This window comes from Hoplias malabaricus, chromosome X2 (assembly GCF_029633855.1).
Source record: "Hoplias malabaricus isolate fHopMal1 chromosome X2, fHopMal1.hap1, whole genome shotgun sequence".
In the NCBI taxonomy this organism is placed as follows: domain Eukaryota; kingdom Metazoa; phylum Chordata; class Actinopteri; order Characiformes; family Erythrinidae; genus Hoplias; species Hoplias malabaricus.
Window position 1 is genome coordinate 10,430,110 of NC_089819.1, and position 25,145 is coordinate 10,455,254.

Genomic DNA, 25,145 nt, shown 5'->3' on the forward strand with positions numbered 1-25,145 from the left:
ATACTGCCTAATGGCACGAGGACTTAACGGGCCTGTCTGGTTGTGTGGCAACATGTGAGCTCCCTGCCAGAAGGTAGCTCCTTCACTGGGCTTGTGCTGGATCTGACCCTGAAACACTACAAATACACGCAATGTTTGATCTCTCACTCTCAACACTTCATAGCTGTCAGACCCAAGGGACGTAAGCAAGACAGAAAGCCACAAGAACAACATATTCCCCTTCTCCCTAAGCCTTTTTAATCCTTAATGTCAATGAGAAGGTTTGATTGACACACAAATTCATTATATTTTATAACTGTATATATAATTAACTCTGTACTTTTTACTGACTTTACATTCTATACAATGTGTCTCCATTTCAGGAGCTGAAATACAGAAGTAAATAAAGAAGTACATAGTTAATTATGTATGATGTGTCAATCAAACCTTCACATTGACATTAAAGATTAAGGCCTAGGGAGAAATTGAAAATGGTGTGTGTGTGAGATGTATCTCTCATGTTGGATTGAGATGTTGGTTGAGGTTGTTGAGAATGATTTAGACAGAGTCACGCGCGTGTGAAGAGAGTTGGGATGTTTTATTTTAAAGTAGAGATGGAAAAGTTTACAGAGATGTTTCTTGGTCACGACTTGGTTACTCCCCCACCCAAGCATCTAGGTTATAAACCAATGATACACAGGCTGAGAAGAGACAAACAACTCTGAAAGTGTTCACAGTAACCTAAAACAAATTATAAGAGAATCGGAATATAATATAGAATTAATATGAAATCACTTTCCAACACTCACATTTATACACAACACACAATCATTTGGCTGAAAAAACTTTCATTTTAATATAGAGGCATTGAAGAACATTTTTTTTAACAGTGTAGACAAGCTACAAATGATGTAAAGAAGATTTACAGAAGGCAGTTAATGCTACTGTAGTTGATATCATTGAGGTTAACAGCAAATACTCTGTTTTTAAATGTATTAAGTCTGGTTACTTTTGTGCAGGTAGTGTATTGGTAAAGAACATGACTTAGTCTAGAAGGCAGTATAACAACAGTATAACCAATATAACCTTACTCATTTTCTACCAGCCATCTTCTGACACAGTGCGTGACACATTTCAGCAGACCTACCCCAACTGACTCACTGCTCTTCCTGTCTACATCTTGCCTTTAATTTCATTCTGCTCATGCAGCAAACTGCTACCCGTCCCTTCCTCATGTTTTGGTTCAACGCCTTGAAGAAACCTTTTTTTCTTCAATTAACCTTTTGTGCCCTCTCTCCTCCAAGCCAGCAAGATCTTTCCCAGTTACCCCCTGGCTGATAGATGTCCCTGAACAAAAACTGGGGAGAACTAAGGAAGACAAGATTCAGATATTTGCTCATCCCAATCTCTCCTTTCTGAAGAGGAAAACTGAAAGTGCCAGCCTCTGATCTAGTTGAATGAACTCATTTCAATGGTTTTCTTCTCTGCTCAGCCCTCACTACCTGATTCTCTTACATCCACCACTATTTTTCCTTTGCCTCCATCCCCCAAATGAGTCCTCATTCAAAAATTCCCTAAATTGCTTTCCAACTCTTCCCACATTGCACAGGTACTAATGCAAAGCAATCAAACTTCTGCTCACTGTCCCCTATCTCATATTGTTCCAGACAATTTCTAACAACCTACATCTCTTCAGTACTGCTATCATAAACCATTATTCATCAATAGGTCATGTATCAGCTGAAATGAATAAGTTTGTACTTGGCTGTTCTTACATCAGTGGTTTAAGCCATAATCCTTGCCAGTCCCAAGATCTCAACCAGACTGGAATTGAACTGGCATACGTACAGAAACTGCCTTCATATCAGTGATAAAAACGGGAGCAAGATAAACTAAGCCGTCACTGGTTCTGATTCTGGTTAATCTCTTTCTATCCTGACATGGTCAGCTAAGATATTCCCCTCTGCCCAGTCTTATCCACGGTGCATTATTGAAGTTCCAGAGCTTCTCAGCACAGTGCAAGTACGAGTTACTACATTCACTTTAAAAAGTGTTCATCTGTGTTTATTTAGTCACAGCGCAGAGGGTTTTCAGAATTTTACACTGATTAACTGAATAAATCTCTTTAAAAGAAAACATTTTTTATCGCTAAATAATTAAAACATAAACAAAGCCATTCAGAGAGATTTGATTGAACAAGTTTGACAAATTATTTACCGGATCCAGCTATACCTTATGCATATAAACGCTCCAACAATAAGTCATTATATGAATTATGAATTAATCACATACTGCCTAAAACTGTGGTATTTTATTCTGTTGGGACATCATCTGTATGGAATGACAATATCCTGTATGTATAGGTAGAATAAACATAGCAGAAATAACTGAAAGCTGTCAGTGTGTGAGTTGTGTGTTAGTGTGCGAACAGTTCTTATGACTGCAAGTTTATATTGACCTGAAATATATTTTCTAGTTCTACACTCATTGTCTATTTTATTAGTTTCATTAACCATGAAGTGAAATTTGTAGTTCTGTATTTACAGAATGTGGTCCATCTGTTGCTCTGCCACCTTTGGCTGTCTTCTATGGCCATCAGACAACCACAGGGCTAGGCACTGCAGTGACACTGATGTGTCTCAGTGTGTTGTGCTGGTATGAGTGGATCAGGCACAGCGGTGCTGCTGGAGTTTTAAGCACCTCGGTGTCACAGCTGGACTGAGATTATTCCGCCAACAAAAATATCCACCCAAAAGTGTCCTGTGTCACTGATGAAGGAGTAGAGGATGACTAGAGTGTGCTACTGTCTTTGAATTTGCATCTACAAAGCGGACCAACAGGGTAAGTGTATCTAATAGAGTGGACAGTGAGTGGACACCATGTTTACAAACTGATCCATTCATACCAGCACACACCCACAGACTACCATCATGTCTGGGTCACTGTAGCGCTGAGAATGATCCCACAACCAAATAATACCTGCTCTCTGAGGGGGTCCTGTGATGGTCCTGATTATTGAAGAACAGGATTAAATAAGTTAGCAAAGTATGCAAAACAACAGATGGACAGCCTGTAACTACTGCTGAAGATGGGGAAATGGACACCGTGTTTGTTGTAATGTTCCGCTTGATCAGTGTATAGTGTTGACAAGTAATTGGAAGATACTCCCCATAATTTGAATTCAGCTGTTTAAGATTACAATCCGTCATGCAAAGCTTATAAAATCTCTAGAGAAAAACAGGAAATGTGTATTATTCTTTGTGTATTATTTGCTTATTCTATATGAATGAGTGGAATGGTAATTGTGATCCAGAACTACATGAAACTCTCTCATTAAGAGAGTTTCATGGTGCTTTGTACTCATTAGGTTCAGGACGTGATTTAGCACAATAATCATCATCACATACTTCAGAGATATTTTACACTGTTTAGCCGATATGTATTAAGACATTATATGAACACAGCTAATTCATGAGGAAATGATGAAATGAATTGTAAGATTCTAGTATCATACACTTTACTTACTCAGTACTTTTACTTATTATCTTACAGCTTATTTAACAGGTACTTACTCTGTACTTACCCAGTAATTAGCGGGCTGTAATGTAATGTGTTACCAAAATAGTTTTATGCCTTAAAAATGGCGTTAATTTAACTCTACACATTTGCTTTCATTTAGAACACACAAATCAGCCCTCTACAACTTGCCTATAGCTTAGAGGCCCTTCTCTCCCCCAACATTTGAGAGAGCAGTGTATGATGTCAGAAACTCTGCTGTCTGAATCCACCCATTTGATACTGTCTGGAGCATGGCAACTTCAAATTTCAAAATGTTCAGCTGTTTTGCAGTAACTGCTTATTTCACTCATGATAATGATCTAGCATGAACAACATCACACAGACATGTTAACATGGTAAAACACTTGAAAAAAACTTTTTTCAGTTTCAAACTTTAAAATGTGGTATTTATCCATCCATCCATCCATTATCTGTAACCGCTTATCCAATTTAGGGTCGCGGGGGGTCCAGAGCCTACCTGGAATCATCGGGCGCAAGGCGGGAATACACCCTGGAGGGGACGACAGTCCTTCACAGGGCAACACAGACACACACACATTCACTCACACACTCACACCTACGGACAGTTTCGAGTCGCCAATCCACCTGCAACGTGTGTTTTTGGACTGTGGGAGGAAACCGGAGCACCCGGAGGAAACCTGCGCGGACACGGGGAGAACACACCAACTCCTCACAGACAGTCACCCGGAGCGGGAATGGAACCCACAACCTCCAGGCCCCTGGAGCTGTGTGACTGCGACCTGCCCTGTGGTATTCATATCACATTTAATTAAATATATGGTTAACATGTTTGCACATCACTGCATACTGTATTATTTACCTTTTGCAACTTTCTGAGAAATGGAGTTTGTATATAATACACACACTCATGACTCTGTTGCCATCATGTGGACACACAGAATAATACACCATAGTATGCTGCAACTAATCCTTCTCTTAACAAAGGTCTTGGATGCAGGTCAGTCACTTTAGAAAACATTGCTCAGTTATAAATAATGTACCTTACATGTTCATGAAAAGCACTGGCCAGTATGGGATGGTCTATAGCAGCTGAACACGAGACTGATGCTCAAGATTAATGTCCATGCAAGCCCATTACCAGATATCAGACATGAAGTAAAAGGATTTAAATACTCCCATCACTGGGCTAAGATCAATGGAACAGTGCTCTCTGGATTGAGGGAACTAATAGCAATAGTAAACATAGCACAAAAAGTAAGGAAATATGTGTTTGGTAGATTATTTCTTTGTTGTAACAATGCTTCTTAGCAACAACTCGTATACCGTTGGAAAGCCTGTTAATTTCCCCAACAGCTTATTTTGTGTGATGGCATGGGATGACATCTCCCTCACTGGAAAAACAAGGCTTGTTATCTTTGGAGTCAATCTCAATGCAGAGAGATATCGAGATGAAATCCCGCAACCAGTGGCAAACGCATATCTCCACAGTCTGGGACCGAAATCTATCCTCTAAGATGACAATGCTTCACAGAGTGCGTTTTATCAGAGATTACCTCCAGAATTTGGGAGTGGAGAGGATGGAATGGCCTGACAGCAGTCCTGACCTCAACCCCACCGAACACTTGTGGTATCAGCTTGGGCGTGCTCTTCGTGCCAGAGTGACCAACACAACCACGTTAGCTGACTTGTGACAAATGCTGGTTGAAGAATGGGATGCCATTCCACAGCAGTGGGTGACCAGGCCGGTGACCAGCATGAGGAGGAGGTGCCACACTGTTGTGGCTGTGTGTTGTTCTTCCACACGGTACTGAGGCTCCTGTTTGTTAAATGAGTAAATTGTTAAATTAGCAACATGTCTTGTTTCTTCAAATTTCAACCATCTAGTCCAACAAACACCAAACGAGACAATGGCAGAATACGCTGTTTGGTATTGGCAGAGAGGATTTGGTAAATATTTCACACAAACACACACACACACACACACACACACACATTGTTCTGAAGCCTCCATGAGACTGTGTCCCTGAACACCAACTGATTATAAGCTTATCAGTGCAGTGTCATTCAGCAAAGTACGTGGGCACACCGAACGTCAGCAGCAGCTTCTAATGTAGGTTACATTTCATAAAATCATAAACACATTATTAAAACAATCTGATTAACTGACAATCATCAGTCTGTTTAAGCATCACATCTGCGAGTTGCGAGATTTAAACAAATTAGTTTAAGGGCACTGATCTTCAAGGGTTAAATTGATGTCAGTTTGCAGTATGGCTGTGTTCCACCTCACAGTCAAAACAATAACATCATTTGCTAAGACAGTGGCTCCCAAACTTCATGAATTCAAATGCTCAAGATTTATGAAGTGTTGAATTTCGCTTTCTCAAAATAATTTATCAAACATACGCCATATAACACCTAATGCTTTATCAACTTTATCACAGAAAGATCAACCGTTTAAGGCAGGGGTGGGCAATCTTATCCGCAAAGGGCCGGTGTGGCTGCTGGATTTAAGTCCATTCAGGCTCAAGCACACCTGATTTCACTCCTTTAATTAGTTGGCTTGAGTAAAACAAATGATCATGTGACCTCCTAGTTGGTTGGAACAAAAACCAGCAGCCACACCGGCCCTTTGCGGATAAGATTGCCCACCCCTGGGCACCTCAGCCATGGGTTGAGGGAGGAGAACACCGCTGTTCCCTCACTGCCACCGCAAACACTAGGTGGCGATATAGCCTTGCTGGCTTCCAACAAAAAAAAATATTTTAGAAACCACAGCCATATTAACAATTTAAAGGGAAGTCCCAGTATTTTTAAAATATATTAATATTCAGTGGTTATTATGTAAACTCTCAATACAGAGTATGCTGTGTTTCTAATTAGCATTCTAATTATAGCATTAGATATGTTTTTCACAATAACTAAACAAAATGTATGCCATTTATGTTACATGGACGGCATTGTGCAAATAAACTACTATTAGCACTGTAACATAAGTAGCCAATAGCCAAATACAAGTTCACTGGTGGTTGTAGGTAGTATATAAATTAACTATGAGTGTTGTGACCCCTAGATGTATCAACACCACTGTTAAGAACTTGTAGTGGATAAGCTATTCTTATCATTTCTAGACACCCTATCATTCCTCTTTGTGGATGGTGGACCTATATAGACCTACTTTATATATGAACAAAAGTTTGTGGATCCATACCTTCTCATCTAACATTTCTTCTGAAATGAACTGCATGAACACATAAATTGCTATTAACTGTACTATTTGGCCCCAAGAGCAATGGGTGACAAATGGCGCTCTAGCTAACGCACTGAGCCAACATGATCCATGACTACTCAGGAATAATGAACAAGAAACCAGGTTCACTAGAGCAAAACATATGTTGCAACAAGAGCAAAATTGGCTAATTAAGAAAACATGGCATTTTCATTAAAATATTAGCCTTAAATCCTCAACACACTCAGTGTCAAGAATACACTTGATGGGTATAAATCCCTGTAACATTCAAATGTGGAGCAGGGGTACAGTGTTCTCTGTGTTACTGGTTCCTACAAACTCACTTATTCTAGCTTTAACTGTAAGGAGATAATTCATTTTGATTTGTCCACTGAATCATTTATTTGGCTCCGCTCCCCGTTCTGCAGCAATCGAACACTCAAGTGATTCATTTAAAATCCCAGTGCTGTACCAAATATGATCACTCATGGAATGTCTTCTGTCCAAAACACATGAAACATGGAAAATGCAAGAGATCCGTGTATATATAACAAAGTAGAACAGACCAATCCTGTAAGAAATCAAGTACCAAAATGTGTTTTTCTTTAAATCATGATTTTTATTATTTTTTTTTTTTACTTTTGCCGAACATAAAACAGTATTGTGGGCTTTACCACATACACTATGTATTCACATAATACACCAAACAGCTACAAGGAGAGAGACTGAACAAAAGAAAACACTTTTTACATACTGCATACTTGACATGAAAAAATAGAACCAAGAGCAATCTTTAACTCATATAGGAATGTAGCTGCCAGTTATTCATATATTTTTTGTTTGTTTTTGTTTTTTGTTTACATTTTTGTCTTTTTAAAATATTATTTCAAAACTGGGCATGATCAATGATTGGACACTGAGTGCTGACAGAGTGAATGGGGGCAATAAAAGTGTGTAAGTAAGTGTGTAAGAGTGGGTGTTTGTGTTTGTGTATATGTGGATGTGTGTTTTTTGTGTGCTGAGTGAGAGTGAGTAGGGAATGCATGGGTGTAACTAAGAGGTCACGTCATTCCAAGAGAAGAAAAAAGTACAAGAGAAAATATATAGAAAATATTTTCAAATGGGTAAAAGCGCATTTCTGGCTTTGCGCACCAGAACATCTATTTAAGTTAACAGTCTATTTATCTTCATAGCATACATGTTTCATCTTTTTTCTACCTGTATAATATCATTGATTCTTAATATCTGCTTCAAGTACCATTTTCAGTTATTTGGGGTGAGGGTTAAAAAAAGAGAACTGTCATGATATTTGAGTGCTTTGCTTTAAATTATTATCACAAACATGACTAAGTGAAGAAAAGAAATCAGCACCATTTCCAATATGTTTAAATGGTTCATATATCATATTAATGATTTCAAAAACATCGCGACAACACTTCAGTTGGCGCAGCTTTTCTGCAGTGACCTCGATGGGTAGCACCATGGTTAAAATGTTTCACTGCGGTCAATATATAAGCGCGGCTTAGAGCAAACAGGAACCTGAACCATACAATGATAAAAGTGTTCTACACCTTCCAGACTGTTGCTTGAAAGATTCTGCAAAGTGTACAAAAGTCATAAAGATGTAAAAGCCAACCCCATAATCACATTCAACATCTGTGAGAGCGCCAAACACGTATAGAACAGACCATTGATTTTAGTTTAAAAAAATATAAATTAAAAAATCATCCAATTGTAAAATCACTTCAGTGGCTAGCTCAAACCTAGAGGTAGAAGTGGGCTATATGACAATAGCATATTGTGATCGGTGTCATATGCTTTTTAAGTATATTTTAAATGCACAGTATGTGACACAACAGTATTCTTAAATTGCATTTAGAGCCACACATTGCATTAAATGTGGAATAAATAGTCACTGTTTTCAAATGTGGCACTACTACTGCATTGTGTCTGTGTGTCAAAATACAATGATACATATACGTACGTATCCTGATGCAATATTATTGTCATATCACCCACCGCTATTTCAGGTTGTATTCACTTATAATGTAATCCCACTCAAAACCTTACATTTTCCTTCCCATCTCTGAGCACCGGTTCACATATGTTGTGTTTTGCTCTCAGTTCTGTTTCATTTGTTGGGAGAGGAAGCCTGTATCGGTGGTTGTTCAGAGGTATTTGTACAGTAAGTACAGTACTTATTCAAAAAAAGTAGAACAGCAGTATATTGAGTACAGAGGACATACACCAGGGCATTTGAGTTTCAATGAAAAAGTAGCTGATCCAGGTTCAGCGTTCTCTTGTTCATATCACTGGATTCATTTGGACATGAAAAAACAAAACACTGGCCCTAGATGCATGTACTCGCACTCATCGGACCCCTATGGACACCGTAGCTTTAATGTTGAGGGCTTGACATACTGACAACTAAAAAATGCAAAGGAATCATTCATGATTTATTCCTCACCAGTTAAATAATCTTACCTAAATATTTAACTATGTACACTTCTATCTCTCCCAATAGAATTCCATTAAAATAAGCAGAACCAAGGAAAAAAAAAAAAAAAGAAATCCCTACAAAAAAAGAGACTAGGTTTCAAGTTGTCAATATTCCGTTATCGTTTTTTTTCCTCCTCGTTAAAATCAAGATTAAAAGTGCTTTTATAAAAATCTTTTTTCTTCTATATTTACAATTAGTCTAAAATGAAACAGTAAAACAAAACAGAAAAATGACAGCAAGCACAATAACAATAATCTTCATCATTATCATCATCATCATCATCATCATGTAATAAATAATAATTAAAAAAGTAGATAAGTATGTGGATGTAGGCCCAGAAGGCCTACAGTCTGTAGCGCCCATGTATTAGTAGCATGTTGGGACTGGGATCAGCGTCTCAACATGAGGTAAAGAACTAGAGGACGGCTCCATAAGCACCAGACTCTCTCATCTATGAGCACCAAGCAAGTCTACTGCCCTGTATAAACCCACGGTGAGCCCTTTGCTCCCCCCAGGAACTGCGCACACACACAGACACCCACACACACACACACACACACTCATGTTTGCTCAAGCACACAGTAATATTACTGTAACACAATCACACGCAAAGACATGCACCATGCACAAAGTGCTGAACAGTGCCGAAATGCAGAGAAGCACCTGGGGAAGAGCAGTTCTTGGGGCAAGAGGAGACAAAGAAGAGCTCTGGAGTAGTTTCAGAGGCATGGAAAGACTTTTAGTAGCACCAACCTCCTATGATATTCTGTTTTTCCCGCACTCTCTCTCTCTCTCTAGTAACTGAAGCTTCACTGAACAGTTCTAGAGCCATGTTCGACTGGAGCTCAAGATTTCTCAGCTTGTCTGGCTCCCATTTCCTACGGACACATTCCATACTGATAGCCTTTCTGGAGGAACAGGTTCCTACAAATTAAGCAAAGTCCTAGACTAATTTGTAACTCACAGTGGTGACTGCTGAAATTCTTCTTAACCTTAAGCCTTAGCTTAATCTGGTTTAGGAATCTGGCAAACAGAGCAGTTTAGATCATACATATCATTGCTGTCCAAAAAAAATCACGTTTTTCGCACCTAATTAAAATACAGTAGCTGTTGTTTTCACTGTTTCAACATTTCACAGTGGATCAACAAATATTAAAATCATGCTTCTCTTCCCCCCGCCAAGTTAAAATTTTGTGTGTTTTATTTGAACAGCAACAATAAGAACTGAAAATAATTACTCTAAAAATGGTGCAGGAACAACAAAAAACTCAAATCAGAGCATGCTGACCACAGCCCTGTGATTATGAACGACCAGAACAATACAGAAAAGAGCAGAGCATTCAGAGAATTCTCAAACACCAGCTGAGTTCAGGCTCGAACTGCTCAGGCTTGCTGGAGGGCACAGGGCCCTGACCCACTGTGGGTCACCTTTAGGGCATTGAAAAGGTGGACCAAAATGCGATAGCACCTGGGAGAACTGTCTTAGCGCTGCCTCATGGTTAGAAATGGATACTGCACCGTATGAATATAAGTCAGCACCGACTGGTTGATGAAACTTGCGCATCCAAAGAGGTTGTCGCACCTGGGACAGCTTGTTGCTTATCCAGATGTATTTCTGCCATTTCAAGAGCACCTCGGTTCAGCATCTGCCACCATGATGGCAAGGGCAAAATTGTAGACAGCTAAGACAGAAAAAAGCACCATTGGAAGGACCAGGAAAGACCTCCATTGTATGGAAGTGTGGCACAAAACCAAAAGGCCAGAATTTCCCTCGCTTATTTTGGTCACATATTCTGTGATTATAGCATGAAGCTAGCCCTCGTATGAACACTGTCCTTCCTCCAGGGTTTCTTGCGTAGGTCATAGACACAAGCATGGCTCGCAGTTATGTGAAGGTGCCGTAGGCTATGGAGAAGTTAATGGGGGAGGAAGGCAAAGAGAAAGAAAATACAACACTCAACAAAAGCCAAAAAAAATCAAAATAAAAATTATGATTAGCTTGTTCTCACGTTCATATCGAACAAGCAAGACTGACAGAGACAAGGAAGTCCCTCATCATCAAGAGAGGAAAAGAAAAGGTAAAAAGCCCTCAAAACAATCATTGTAATAAAACAACATTGATGAAAAACAATACGATTAAAATAAAAAATAGTCATCTTCATAATATAATAACAATACCTGTAATATCAACGTCAACAGTAACAATAGCAATCATAATATTGATAATAGCAATAATAATTAGAATCATTAAATTCACTTAGGGAGGGTAAACTATAGAATCCCTCCCACGTTGGAGAGAACAAGAGCACCATAGGCAGCGTGTCCATTTGGGGGACTCCCAAACTGCCACCAAAACTTGAGGTAAAAAAAGAAAAGAAAATTTGAGAAAAGTGCCCCTCTTTCTCTCCTCTCTCCTGGGGGTCTGAGAGGGGATAAAAAGCTGGGAGAGGTTCAGGATTTAAGGAAAGGGTGAGCTTCCTTTTTCATTTGCCTCTTCTCTCCTGGCCACAAGGAGACACCAGTCTGCAAGAGCTTACATAAAGCGACTGTAGGGCCCTGTGAGCTGCGTGAAAGCATAGGGTGACACAGTGGCCGTGGTGGTGGTGTGCTGTGTGGGGGCCATCCGTGTCACCACTCCTTCCCGTTTGTCCTTGGTTTGCCCAGAAGAAGTACTTGAGGCGCTGTCGGCCCACTTGCGCTTCTTGGTGTAGGCCTTGATTTCTTCCTGCGAGAGGCCCAGAAGTGCCGCCTCCTGCTGCCTCTGCCTCGCTCGCTCAGCCAGCAGCTTCATCTTGGCTTCCCACAGCGCCAGGCCATGGCTTGGCTGGTTCAAATTCTTGTGCTGGTAAAACACTAGGGAGATACGGGTCGGATGACTGCGGTCTGGCTTCTTCAAGGGTGTGGTGGCATGTAGCTCCCGGCGGGCACATTCGATAAGAATGGAGCAGTGACCTGGAGCCACCGCTACTCCTCCGATGTTTGGGTCTAGGAAGTTGTGCTCGCTGTCTGACCACACCTCCTCCTCATGTTCTGGTTCTCCCTGGCTTTCCACCTCACTCTCCCAGCAAGCTTGCCCGTCCACCTTCTGCAAGGCATCTGGAAACAGACGACCCTCAGGAGCAGGAGATGGAGTGCTTCCTGCTGCTGAAGCTCCACCAGACTTCCAGGCCTTCTCCTGGAGCCCCAAGGGTGTTGAGCCTCGACTCTCTACTGCTTGGGAAAGCATCTTGTCTGGGAATGCTCCCACTGGGGTACCTTGTCTAAGTGCCCCAGGACCATAGCCTGCAGACCCTATAGGACCCCAAGACTTGGGCTGAGGGCTGGGCGCAGGGCTATCCCAGTTATGTGGGGACGGAGCTGGAGATGGGCCTGCTTTCAAGGCTGGAGAGTGAGAAGGAGCAGGAGAGGCCACTGGGGTGCCAGGGTAGGACCACTGCTGCTGTGGATGGGCATACTGAGGATGCTGAGGCTGGGCACGGTGCTGCTGGTGGAGCATTTGCTTGTCTGGAGTGAAGGGTGAATGAGCCAGACCTGGTCTGAGATTTCCATCCCAGCCTTTGGAAGCCAAGCTGCCGTTGGGCTTGTGCCCAGGCCAGGCATTAGGTTGAGGTGTGACACTAGGTGTGGTGGGGCAACTGCGGACTTGCCCTTCCGTCCGGTTTTCATACAGTGACATCTCCATAGGCTCCTGCTTGATGACTGGTGTGACACGGTGTTGCTCTGGAGGCGCAGACGGGGCACGATTAGGGGGAGCTGGACTCTGGGAAAGCTCAGACTGGCTCAGATACCCAGAGTTGGCCAGTTCTGCCACTTGTCGCTGTTGATCGGGTCGGTTAAAGTATGCTTGTGCCAGCCTGGCCTGGAGACCCTGGACGTCAGGTTTCTGTTCTGCTTTGGGCCAAGTGCCATTACGACCCTCACAGCCCAAGACCTCAGGGGGCAAAAGTGCATTGGGGGGGTAGTTGTAATAATTGTATGGCATGCCTTGAAGTTTTGGATGGAAGCCATTAACAGGGCTGGGTGCAGACGGTTGGGCACCACAAGGCAGGCCACCTCTTGCATAGGGACCAGGGAAGGAGTAGGCACCGTTCATCCCGTAGGGATCAGGACACATCTTGCCATTCCCAAGGGCTGAGTAGCCATCCAAGTCTCCGTTCATAGCCTGAAAGCGGCCAACCAGCTCTTTTTTGATGGTGGGCTTCACCTCTTGTTTTGGAATTGCTGAAAGGAGATGGAGAATAGTAAAATGAGTATAAAAACATTAACAAACAGGTAGAAGAAGATTTGAAGGAATACTGAACAAAGAAGCACAAGTGAAAAAACAAAAGACACCTAACAATCAACAAATGATTTAAAACTTTCACGGCTTATATTTATCATGATGCGCTCACAGATTTATTTAAACTAATTTATGGAAAAATATGCATCTTAACAGAACAATGTCTTGTATCTCCCATTAACCATCTATTAATCTTCAGTAACTTCATCTTACCCAGAATCATTTTGCTCAAAACAGGAACACACACTGGACAGAGTGGCAGTTCATCACAATTCACTCACATCAGGGGACAATTGCACAAGGCTAATCCTCCTGCTAATAGGTGTTTTGGACTGTGGATCGAAGTGTAATAACTATCTTCATTACTTCACTGGTTTTTAAGATTTACTCAGATGGAACTTCCTAAGAAAGTCGTTACTATTCCCTATTATTCCACATGCTTGTTTGTGCAGTGCATTCCTACCTTTATTGCCTTGCTGTGGGTGTGGGGAAACTGCAAGCTGTATTTCCTTCTTGATCATCTTCTCTGGTGTCTCTGCTAGCTGCTGCTTCTTGTTCTTCTTCTCTGATGCAGCCTTCTTGGCCTCTAAACGCCGCTGCCGGCAGGACTTGGCAGGTTCCGGGAGTTTGCGGACCTCTCGACGGAAGCTGTTGAGTACCTGGATGGCGCCTGTCTTAATTTTGAGGCGCTGATTCTCCTCGCTGCCAAACTCGTCCACTGGGGAAACCTTATAAAGCGGAAGCACATGAAGCTGCTCGTCGTCTGGGATAACCCCGATCTGCCGATTGTCCTCTTTTGTAAGAGTGCAAACCTGAAAACAAGAGGACAGGATTTAATAGGTTTACGTGGTAGCTGTGTTAAACCCTTACAATCTGTGGGCAGCTTTATTCTGAACTAATACCTTGTATAATATATATGCAAGGTATATACGATATATATACAAGGTATATATTGTATACATGTAGGCATTTGCCCACTTTTTCACATGCACACATACACATCATACATACCACAGTGCAGCCGTTGTGGAGGTTATGCTGGTCTTTGTGAGCATGGGCACAGAAGTCCATACATGCAGTGATGCCTGAAAAGGGCCTTCCTTCTTTCAGACCCAGCCTGCAGTCCGTTGCCACATCTTCATGTGCACACTGTTGGGGGGGGTAAACAAACACAAACCTAGATCAGAACTACTTCACTTATCGTATTCTTCATAACAACCTTATATTTTCAACATGTTTATCAAATAAAATGTTACATCTCATATTAGAGGTTAGATTCAGTATGACTTGAAACGAATCCTCATGGCTCTTTCGATTACAGCATTCATCAATAAACTACACGTGTGGTATTTTCTGAATTTCAGCCACTTGTCTCTGTGCTCATTTTCTCTTTAAGCTACCAGGGTGGCCTGCCTAACCACCCGCAAAATAGCCTTCAGGATACAACACACTGTGCTGCTGTGGCGTATCTAGATTTCCTCTATGGTATCATTTTTAACAGCAGTGCATAATTTCTGGATCGCAGATTACGCGTACAATTTTCCTACCAAACTATTGTACACTAGATTATGGGAGGGTTGAATAAATCTTCCATTTTTCAGTTAAAGCAATGGCTAGGAAAACAGTCACAAATATACACAATTAAATGCCCCTAAATATATAACAACGGAAAAAAAGTAAAAATGAAGGCAAACTTGATGGCTGGTACAACATATTTTAGCTAAGCAAGGAAACTTTGTCCATTTTTACAAATAATGGTATGTTGTATAATGTCCAAAACCACATAAGCAAGTCAACTTGTGTTGAAAACCCAAACGCAAAGTAATTATTGGTGAAATACATTAGCCATTAATTGTTAAATACAGTAGTCTCATACTTCCAAAGCCAAACTAACGTAGCAAACGTATTGGCTGATTGGCTACATCTGAGATAAGTGTAAATTGTGGCTTACTTGGTTGCTGTATGCCTTGGGGGCCAGCTTTTTATACACAGGTGCCACCCTGGTGGCCAGGTCCTGGAAGTTATCCCTGAGAAGCTCCTCCTGCATCAGAAAAATTCCATTAACATATTTGGGATATAAAACCAAAAATAGTGGTGATCAGGTGAAAAACTCATCAAAAGGAAATGTATAAGATTGCTTTTTGGATACAGAATTTTGTTGTAGCATTGGCAACATTTAAAAGTTGACAAATATATTTAAGATTGGCATGTACAAGCAACGAGTGTGTTAATTATATAAATTATATGTCCAAAGGTTCGTAGGCACGCCTTATAATTAGTGAATTCTGCTACTTTATATTTCACCCACTGTGAACACAGATTTAACCGTGGCTCTGCATAATCTCTGCAGAAAAGCATAATATTAAATGAGACACTCTCAAGCACTTTTCATATATGAACACAGGGGAAACTCTTAACAGCTTATCAGGTCCGTACATGTCCTGGAATGGTCCTATCACACATGTAATGCATAGCAGGAGATTTTCTGTATCAGGCATGTTCTCACAGAAGGGAAATGTGTGAAAGGGGTTTAATGTCACCATGCCCTGTGCCAAGTGTTGGCTAGAGAGGTTTAGAAATCTCCATCACTGAGCTGCAGAACAGTGGAATTGTGTTATCTGGCGTTAAAGAGCACCATCCAATACCTCTGAGCTTGAGTGACTCAGAACTAATCATCCAAAATCAAGAAGCAATTTCACTAATACTCTTGTGGTTGACTGCTGCCAAATCCTCACAGCAATGTTGCAAAATATAACAAAAAGCATTCACAGAAAGGCAGAGTCTGTTATTGCAGCAAAGAGAACCAGGGTACCTAATAATACCTGCCAAATATTGGATTAAGGGTCTACAAACTTTGGCTTTATAGTGACCCCTGAATACTTCAGATCATGCAAGATACACTGCACAACAATGTTTGTAATTTTACTTAAAGATAAATGCAACTTTATAATTTGTAATTAAGGTGCGATTCTTGCTGAAGTCACTGACCTCTTTGGGGTGATCTCCCTGCAGTCTGAACTTGCGGGGGTTCTTGCTGCGGGCGTATTTACAGCCATTAAAGTACATGCTCCAGGAACACCCGAAAGAGAAGGAAGCACCATTTTTCTCTGGGTCTTTCCCCTGGCATGCACACGTACGACTGTGAAGAAAACAAACACGATATAATTATACAAACCCAGTCCATTTTAAAACCAGAGCTGCCAGTTCAGTGGTTTCCCTAAACTTACAATCTTCACTCAGTGTCCATGAACTGATTTAGATTTGTTAGGCTTATCACCACAACTCAGGGTGAGAGAGATGTGAGAGCATGACCCCAGGTTAAATATATGAGCACATTATGAGGTAGCTAAACTAACCCACCCCTGTTAGTGTAATCCCAACATTATTCTCGGCACTGCTGATATTGATATTGTCTGGTAAGCACCACTTAGAAACTAAGAAGTAAAGATACACAAAAATGCTCACAAATGTATCAGTTTATTACTCTAGCTTTAGCAAATAAAACTAAAGGCTCCTGAATGGCAAATCTGTGTAAAGGTCTGCAAGTTTAACCCTGACTATTGCCTCAACCATCTGCGACCAGGTGTCCAATACAGCATAACTGACCTTATTCTCTGGGTGGGTGGCATAATGCAAGCCAGTGATAAGCTATCTTTTGGTAAGTTAACAGAATAGGCACTGAATATTAGCCAGTGTGAGTGTCTGTTAGATACAAGGACATGCTGCTAGCAACACGCTGAAAAGCAGTGGTGGTAGGCTTCAGAGAAACGATGCATTGCCCTTCACCCTCAGGGCTTGGTTGGATTGTGATTGTGATGGGGGAAAATAATTTTAGCTAAAGATATGTAGTTACATCACCTATATGCACATTGGACAGAGGGAGCTCCAAGTCAAGCTATAGCACAGTTTAATGATTACCACATCTTAGGTTATCAGCTTAGGTTTAAGTCAGGCTTTCAACAGCAGAAGCAGGTGTGTCAGAACTGGGAAAACTCTCAATTCTGCAGCTGTGGAGTTACTGAGTTTCTTTACAAAAGATTTCCTTTCTTGGTTTTCCTTGGAGTTAATTATTATTAGGATTTTGCAGCAAGTAGTTTGGTACTTACTCCTCGTTGAGGCCACAGCGGCGGCTGGTGGGGTTTCCATATTTGGTGATAGTATCGGAGACCTCTTGGTAGAGTTTGTCCCCCACGGATCGCGGGACACCATCCCAGGCCATGATGAGGATGATGATGACGGCATTAGCACAGTGGTGTCCTGCACGGTGCCGCACCAAACACAACAGCTTCTCTCTCTCGCTACTGCGCCTGATCACCTGCAGACAGAGTGAGTGAGAGAAGAAGAGAGTACAGATTAATCAATAATACTCACTACATCCCAAAACATTGTCTACCTGACCTGTCCGTGACTCAATATAAATGAGTGACACACTGAAATCCTACTATGCAAAGACTGAGAAAACAACACAGCGCTCTTCCCGTCTCCCGCAGTATCACTACAGTCTTTATCAGTCTAAAACAATTCATTTTCATTATTGTCTCAAAATCATTGTTATTACAGTAAGTCAGAATTGCAAGCAAAAGGTAAATATGCAATTTCCCTATGGACACAAACACAGAATGAACAAAGAAAAGAATGATCCAAAGATGCTCTATGTATGTGCAGGGAAATGTTTCTACTGGAGCAGTAAGGATTATCTACCATCAGCACATATGCTTTCAACCATAAACCCATTAACTGTGAGAGTGCGAGTGTGTGCTAAGAGGCAGTGTGGCCCCCTGCTGCTTTATAGCCTCTGGCTAATGATAACAGGTTGCCTCTCACTGAATGGGTCATTGCCATCTCCCTTCTCACAAACACACAACGGGTACATGAAAATACACATTGTACCGGTTCCTTCATGTTTAGCCCATATATCTATACAATCCTAATCCAATATGCCTACAGTTAACAACTTTGGCTATTTCCAGTTTTAAATAGTGCTGTGAGCGTAACACACACTTGAATAGATGATTTCCTTCTTTCAGAGTCAGTGTCTGACCTTGATCTCTTGCAAAATTTGGCTGTGAAACACTTTTAAAATTTTATAGGCAGAGAGATTGCAGCTTGTCCTCCATTAACGCATTTCTAGATATGAGTAACTAGCAGGTCAAAATACATAATGGCAATGTCTAGTGTTGACCCGTGGAGGGCGCTGTGGCAAATCTTACAGCTCAGACTTGCAGGCTACTGGATAATAAGGGTTTAATATTATAAATATCTGGGTCATCAGCAGCAAGTGGCAACATTGATTACAAGATTATAATTAACACTGTCTGGATCACATTGCTGGCAAAGGCACTCTACACAGCAGGGCCAAAGTTATTTGTCAACTGCTCATCCAAAAATCTACTACTAATAATAGCATGTGCCACCTGCTTTAGGTGCTTTAGTGACAGATTCTATTCTTCTAGGAAAGCTTTACACTAGATACATGAACATTGCTCTCAGGATCTGACTGCTGAAATTATGCACTGTTTTTGAATGATTCATACGGGACAACAATCACCACTCCAACTCATCCTAAAGGTTCTGGATGGATCTCCATCACTTCATAGAAGACCCAGTTTTATGGCAGGGTGCTTTAGACACTCCTAGCCCATGCATCGCGTTGTGCCCTTTGGTTCATGCAAAGGTGCCCTAGAGCATATTTGGTTTCATAATCTCTGTCAAGAATGTCAACCTGTGTGTGCATAGTTACCCATGATGGATATGGCATATAATACAGGTAATACAGACTTCCATTACTTGTTAGTGACATTAGCATAACAGCTCTATTACAGAACTAAATGTGCCCTCTAAGGATATTAGTTGGTTAGCTCACTACAGGAAGGAAAACTATATCCGACAGCTCAGTGAACCTATTAATTTAAGTGTAGTTGATATACACTGACAATGTGGGTAACAACGGGAATTTTGTTCATCTTGTGTCCTTTCATGGGATGCTTCATACTCACCCATTTCGCAATGGGACATCCTTGTGAACTCTTGCCTTCCCTCCCTGTGTACACAACCTTTTCTATACGGATGGCGTCCCCTTTCTCTCCAAATCTGCAATGAAAAACACACAAAACCGTTTACACCAAAAATGTTCAGCAGGGAGGGAATTAGCGGACTGGAACATGCCCAGAGCTTTCACATCAAGAGCTTTGTGATGGGGTCAGAGCAGCAGCTATTCAAACAATTAATCTCAACAAATTACCAGTGGCACAGTCATCAGCCAAAAAAAACTGTAGCTGAAACTTTTATTAGATTCAAATTGTGTGCTACTAATACACACACACACACACACACACACACACACACACACACACCTGTTGTTTTATGTAGCTCTCTGGTCCTGAGCAATGTTCAAATCTCCTGTTAAAACTGGGTGCACCCAGGGTATTCACACATTGCACAGCTTGTATAATCTCCATAGAAGACCATTAACTGAATTAGGACTCCCCGGAGCAGCTGCACATGAGTCTTAAGTCACTGATGGCAGCTTTGCGCTGTGGAGCAGTGGCATTGCATTCTTTGCTTTTTGGATGAGCTTGAGGGGCGTGTTGATCTAGAACTTATCACTCAATTTATCATCAGCACCAGACCTCACTAAAGCTCTCATGACCGGATACAATCAGTCCTTAGTTAAATATTCCAACGGACTCCTGAGTGGCACAACTCTTAGTGTTGGGTCTGTCATCGGGAGATTTAATTCTGTCCAATGCAGCCTTGTTTTAGCTAATAAGGAATATCCCCCAAGTACGTTCAGTGTTTAATAACATTGTTTGATGGAAGTTTGAAAAGAAACTCAGTGGAAGCATGTGCTAGTCTTCATCCCACAAGCTTAGGAAAATCATGTGATAGAGGGACAGGTGGATTTGGCCATGAATAAACTGGGAGAGAAAAACTAATAGAGGCTGTTACTGCAACAAAGGAGAACAATCTATTTGTTAAGTTCAGGTATTTTCTAAAACAAGTTTTATTAAAGAATTCTATTTACATATTGTTCAGACATTAAACGCGTGTATCTAAGTAGCTAACCCCTGACCTTTCTCATCAAATGACCTCCTTATTGGTCACTGCTGTCAGTGGTCAGAGCCCAGAGACTGTGAACCATGGAGGTTAAAAAACCCCATGCTAAACCCCCCATTCAGCTACAATCACACACTCCAGCGGAGACGCACCGCACTCCATGGGGTGGCCCTGCAAGGGCCAAAGGTCATATTAGGATGAGGCTTAGATTCAGAAAGTTTTAGTTCCTACGTCACTCTGGAAAACACAAACAAAGGGATGTGTCCCCCCTCCGCCGACCCCACTGGCCTGTTGAGCTGCGATGACTCAGCTGTGTATGGAAGCTTTAGAAACTCATCCACATTGTGGTTAATCACTCTCCCCCAATCAAGCCGAAAAGAGCGGGAGAGTGGAGGGGTTCTGCCGGAATGGAGGTGCTCAGAAAGTGTGTGCAAGCTCCCTGAGAAAGGGCTGATGATACTAGAATTTCATGACACCTTGCACTTTACACTGTATTCTGGAAGACTGCGGTAAGCATCTGATATCATTTAGCAACCAGATGCATTAATGTAGTCAGTTATTGATGTTGGATGACTAGATCTGAATCATAAATGTCACGCCAAATCATCCTAAAACTACTGACTAAAGAAGTTCAATCTAGAAAACAGTTCAACTGCTCCACAACTCAGTTTTGAGACCAGGCATGATGACCTTAAGCTTCTGTGCTCTTATAGAATAACATTAAATATTTTGCTCTTCGAAGGATTATTATAAAAATCAACCTGTGTCCAAAATGGATGCTTCTTAAAGTTAAATCTGGTTTGATCATGAAGGGTGTCTACAAATTTTACAAAACAAAAAATTAAACAAAAAGTAAGCTATAATTCTTATATTAATCAAACGACCAACAAGAAAAATTACACAGCTAACGATATCACATCACACAATCTGAGTGTGTGCTATTTCAGCACAGATTTGTTTGATCAGATTCTTTTTTTTTTTTTTTTACAACTTAATCTGCAATCCAGAGTTTTATGCTCAAATATTCACCTGATAGAGCAACCTCTAATCAAAACACCCACAGGAACACTCATCTGAAGCTGTGGCTGCACACAGTAAAAAGATCGCAGTCTTTCTCACTCTCTCTTACTCTCCATTACTCAGCTACTTTTTTCCCTTTGTTTCCTCCATTCTCCCTCTCTCCAGTGTGAATCAGATGGAGATAATTTCCTCTTTGCTCCTCTTGCAGTGTGAGTCAGGGATTGGATCACAGAGACGAAAGAGGAGGCCAAAAAGTGAGAGGAAGAGTAGGAAGGAGGAGAAAAGAAGTAGAGTAAACAGTAGAGGAGAAGAGAGATGCTTATCCACAGCTGTGCAAGTGTCTGGTGCCAGGATCCTCCAGATACGACTTCACTATATCCCTCACCAGAACACACACAGGGGTGAAGTCTGCACAGCCGTGAATGTTGCTGTATCCTTCCTCTGCCCTTTCAAGTCACAGCATTAGAATTTTTTATCAATTATTTCTCATGACTCACTGAAGTTAAGTGGAGTACTTCAGTGGAACAAAAATGAAGATTCTGTAAGTGCCATACCACATTTGTGTTTGTGAAATAGTAAGTTGAACGCGACAGAACATTTCAGTCCCAGGAAAACCATACTTTACATTTTTTGCAAGATGATTATCTTTTTTAAAAACAAACACATGGAAAAGGCTCGGCCTTTTAGCCAACACAACAGAAACGGACAGTAAGTTTTCATATTTTAGGGTGTTCCTGTGGCTTTGGCATTAGCGGGAGATCAAAAAGAAGTGTTGGGTTACTTCTCGTGTTGGGGGAAGTTTGTGCTAGCCTAATTACATTTAAATAATTCATCAATGTAAGTGCAGTGTATAGCAAAACGATGCTTACTAAACTTCATGGGATTAAAAATCAAAACAACAGATTGTCTTTCAGATGTTCATACTGCTTCTTGATTTTGTTTTTAATTGTATTAATGAGGTTGGCAATATGGTCTAGACTGGTGAGGTGTTAGCTTACATGCAAAATAACCTTTATAAAAGTGCATGGAAATCTAATGAGCTATCACTAGTGTTGATGCCTGGCTCAAAAATTCAGAATCAGCTCTAGATGCAAATCAAGGTGAAGAGAAAATTTGGTTTTGACTGAAATGGGATTTTCACTGCATCATTCTTTTACACTTACCTCATTAGTCATTTATTATATTTAAACAGATAACTTTTCTGAACAACGGAATATTGTGAGTACATTAATCTGTCTTATATGTCACCTCTGTCCAAAGAAAAACACGCATCTCCGAAATAGTAACTTTACAGGAGAAGTCATTTTGGAGCATTTTTTTTGGTACATTCATCATTAAATTTTCACACAATGTGAAGGACAGCTGTGTTCAAAATATGTAGTGAATAAACATCCACAAAAAATGAGATTATTTTCTCAGTATCCAGTAGTTAAATTTTCTATATTATTCCTTCATTCATTGTCTGGAACTGCTTATCCAGGGTCACAGTGGAATATTCAATACCTGACACATCATCTGTACTTACTGTGGTTGGTTAACCTTCTGTATAATAGTCACACACAACTACAGTTTATTCCCCATAAAGAAAATGGTCAAAACAAATAGGGACAATAGAAAGTGCATGAATGTTAAAGGAACTAGATTTGAGTTTCTCACCTGCTTTCCATTAGTTCTCTAATTGAAGCCACAGTGGGGCCTGATCCCAAATGATTGTAGTAGGGTCCTTCATCTTTCTCTATGATTTGCTCTGATGAGAAAATGAGGGGGGAAAGGAACAGGAGAAGGTTGAAATGTTACCACAGCTGTTCATCTAACATTTCTTTTGAAATCAAGGGTATTGATAGTGTTTAAGCTATTAGACCGCATGCATCCTTGAGAGTGATCTCATGTACTGATGATTGATGATTAGTTATGGATTATAAATGCCACTCCAACTTGCCCAACTTGTGCAATTGGACATAATATAAGGAGTGTGTGCTGTATTACTTGTACGTACTTCATTTTGGACACCATTTGTAGAAGATATTCTGAGCCTAATAAGAAACTAGACACACCCTGGTGCCAATATTACTCTAAGATGACATAAAGAAAATCCCAGATGGTTGTGTTGTTAGCTAGGCTTAGCTCATGAGAGCGTGAGTGAGTCAGAATGTCTGTGTGCAGGAGAGAGAGGGAGAGCGAGTGAACATTTGTATAGTAGAGGGAATTTAAGGTCATACTCCACTTTGGGCGTTAGTGGGGATATAGGCGGTGTTAGTGAAAGGAAATGACAAAATGAAGGATAAGGCTGCTAACGCAACCTCCAATTGAAAGTATTTCTAGAGGGTGAAGAAAGGAAAAGCAGGAAAACAAACAGATAGAAAGAGGCAGACAAACTAGAATAAGAGAGTGTGTTTAACAGCTGAGGATATAACATCTGTTAGCATGTGTTCATGCTGTCTATAAGTATCAGATTACACCGTGTGTATATCCCGAACTGTTGACGGTGGAATGTGTGGCCGGGTTTTACTATGGCGACTGGTTGCTGGGTGAACTTCACACTTGGTGATGGTTAAATGCCAACAAGTGTTCAGCTACAGCTGCCCATCCTCAGCAAACACACATATTTAGTGTATTTTGGTGACAATAAAGATGTTGGACTTGCAGTCAGAGCTTCTCTCCAAACTGGTGACATATAGGAGAAGTGGAAATTAATGTGTATAGGTTAAAATTCTGTACCATTCTCACTGGGCAACTGGAGTCTCCAAATAGTTTTCAAAAAACCTTAAAACGGCCAATTTGTGTTCTGATGTCAATAATATTCTGACAGTTTGCAGCAGATACTCTGTGTCAAAATAAGTACATTAGTACTTGGAATCTTGCATGCTCTTCTGCCTAAAGAAAAAAAGGAGGGCAAATGAAAGATATGTGGAGTAGGGGGAGGTTACAGTCTATCTCCTCTTGCCCTGTCCTCCCTACCACCTCCCAGTTTTAATGTCTAACCACTGTACACACAGCATCACATGATATATGAGCACAGTCACTTTATCATGTCCACAGCCCCTGTGGAGGCCCAGCCAGGTTCTGTGTTTGCTGCTTTGACTGTAAAACAGAGACAGAATGGCTTGGGGAGCACAGGACCGTCTGGCTGCCCCTGGTCTGACGCGACACAATGGACCCCTTCTGTAAGGGCCATTGTTCCTGCTGCCTCCCCCAGAGAGAAGCACTAGAGAGACGAGAGAGGGACCCTGAGCATGCATTCTCAGACGTGGGCCGGCACTGCCTGGACAAACGTGCCGAGGCAGAAATGATACAGACCAGTGAAAGGGAAAGGCCTGTTTTGATATAGGTCCATGCTGGTTTGGATGGTAATAATGGATTTGTGATAAGGGTTGTGACAATGTAGCAGCAAGTGAAGGAGCACTTCCCACAGCAAAGCTAACATGGAAACACAGGAAAGCTATTGTGAACCATATGTTGTCTTCTGTGTAATATCTTCAATATTTCAGTTATTGTTAGACACTTTAAAATCATGTTTCTAATATCAGTTAAGCTTCAAAATG

At 41.1% G+C, this 25,145-nt stretch overlaps 1 protein-coding gene across 2 annotated transcripts in view; it reads right to left on the reverse strand.

Moving 5' to 3' along the window:
* Positions 1–11,341: 11,341 nt before the first annotated feature.
* Positions 11,342–25,145, reverse strand: part of LOC136677319 (methylcytosine dioxygenase TET3-like) — a 35,998-nt gene continuing 22,194 nt past the window's right edge. For both annotated transcript variants that reach the window (XM_066654833.1, XM_066654834.1), the window contains 8 exons: positions 23,260–23,350; positions 19,524–19,617; positions 17,634–17,842; positions 16,516–16,666; positions 15,479–15,568; positions 14,539–14,676; positions 13,991–14,339; positions 11,342–13,469 (listed from right to left, as the gene is read on the reverse strand). In XM_066654833.1, coding sequence (XP_066510930.1) covers positions 11,782–13,469; positions 13,991–14,339; positions 14,539–14,676; positions 15,479–15,568; positions 16,516–16,666; positions 17,634–17,842; positions 19,524–19,617; positions 23,260–23,350 — 2,810 coding nt within the window. In that variant the 3' untranslated portion in view covers positions 11,342–11,781. The remainder of the gene's footprint in view (positions 13,470–13,990; positions 14,340–14,538; positions 14,677–15,478; positions 15,569–16,515; positions 16,667–17,633; positions 17,843–19,523; positions 19,618–23,259; positions 23,351–25,145) is intronic.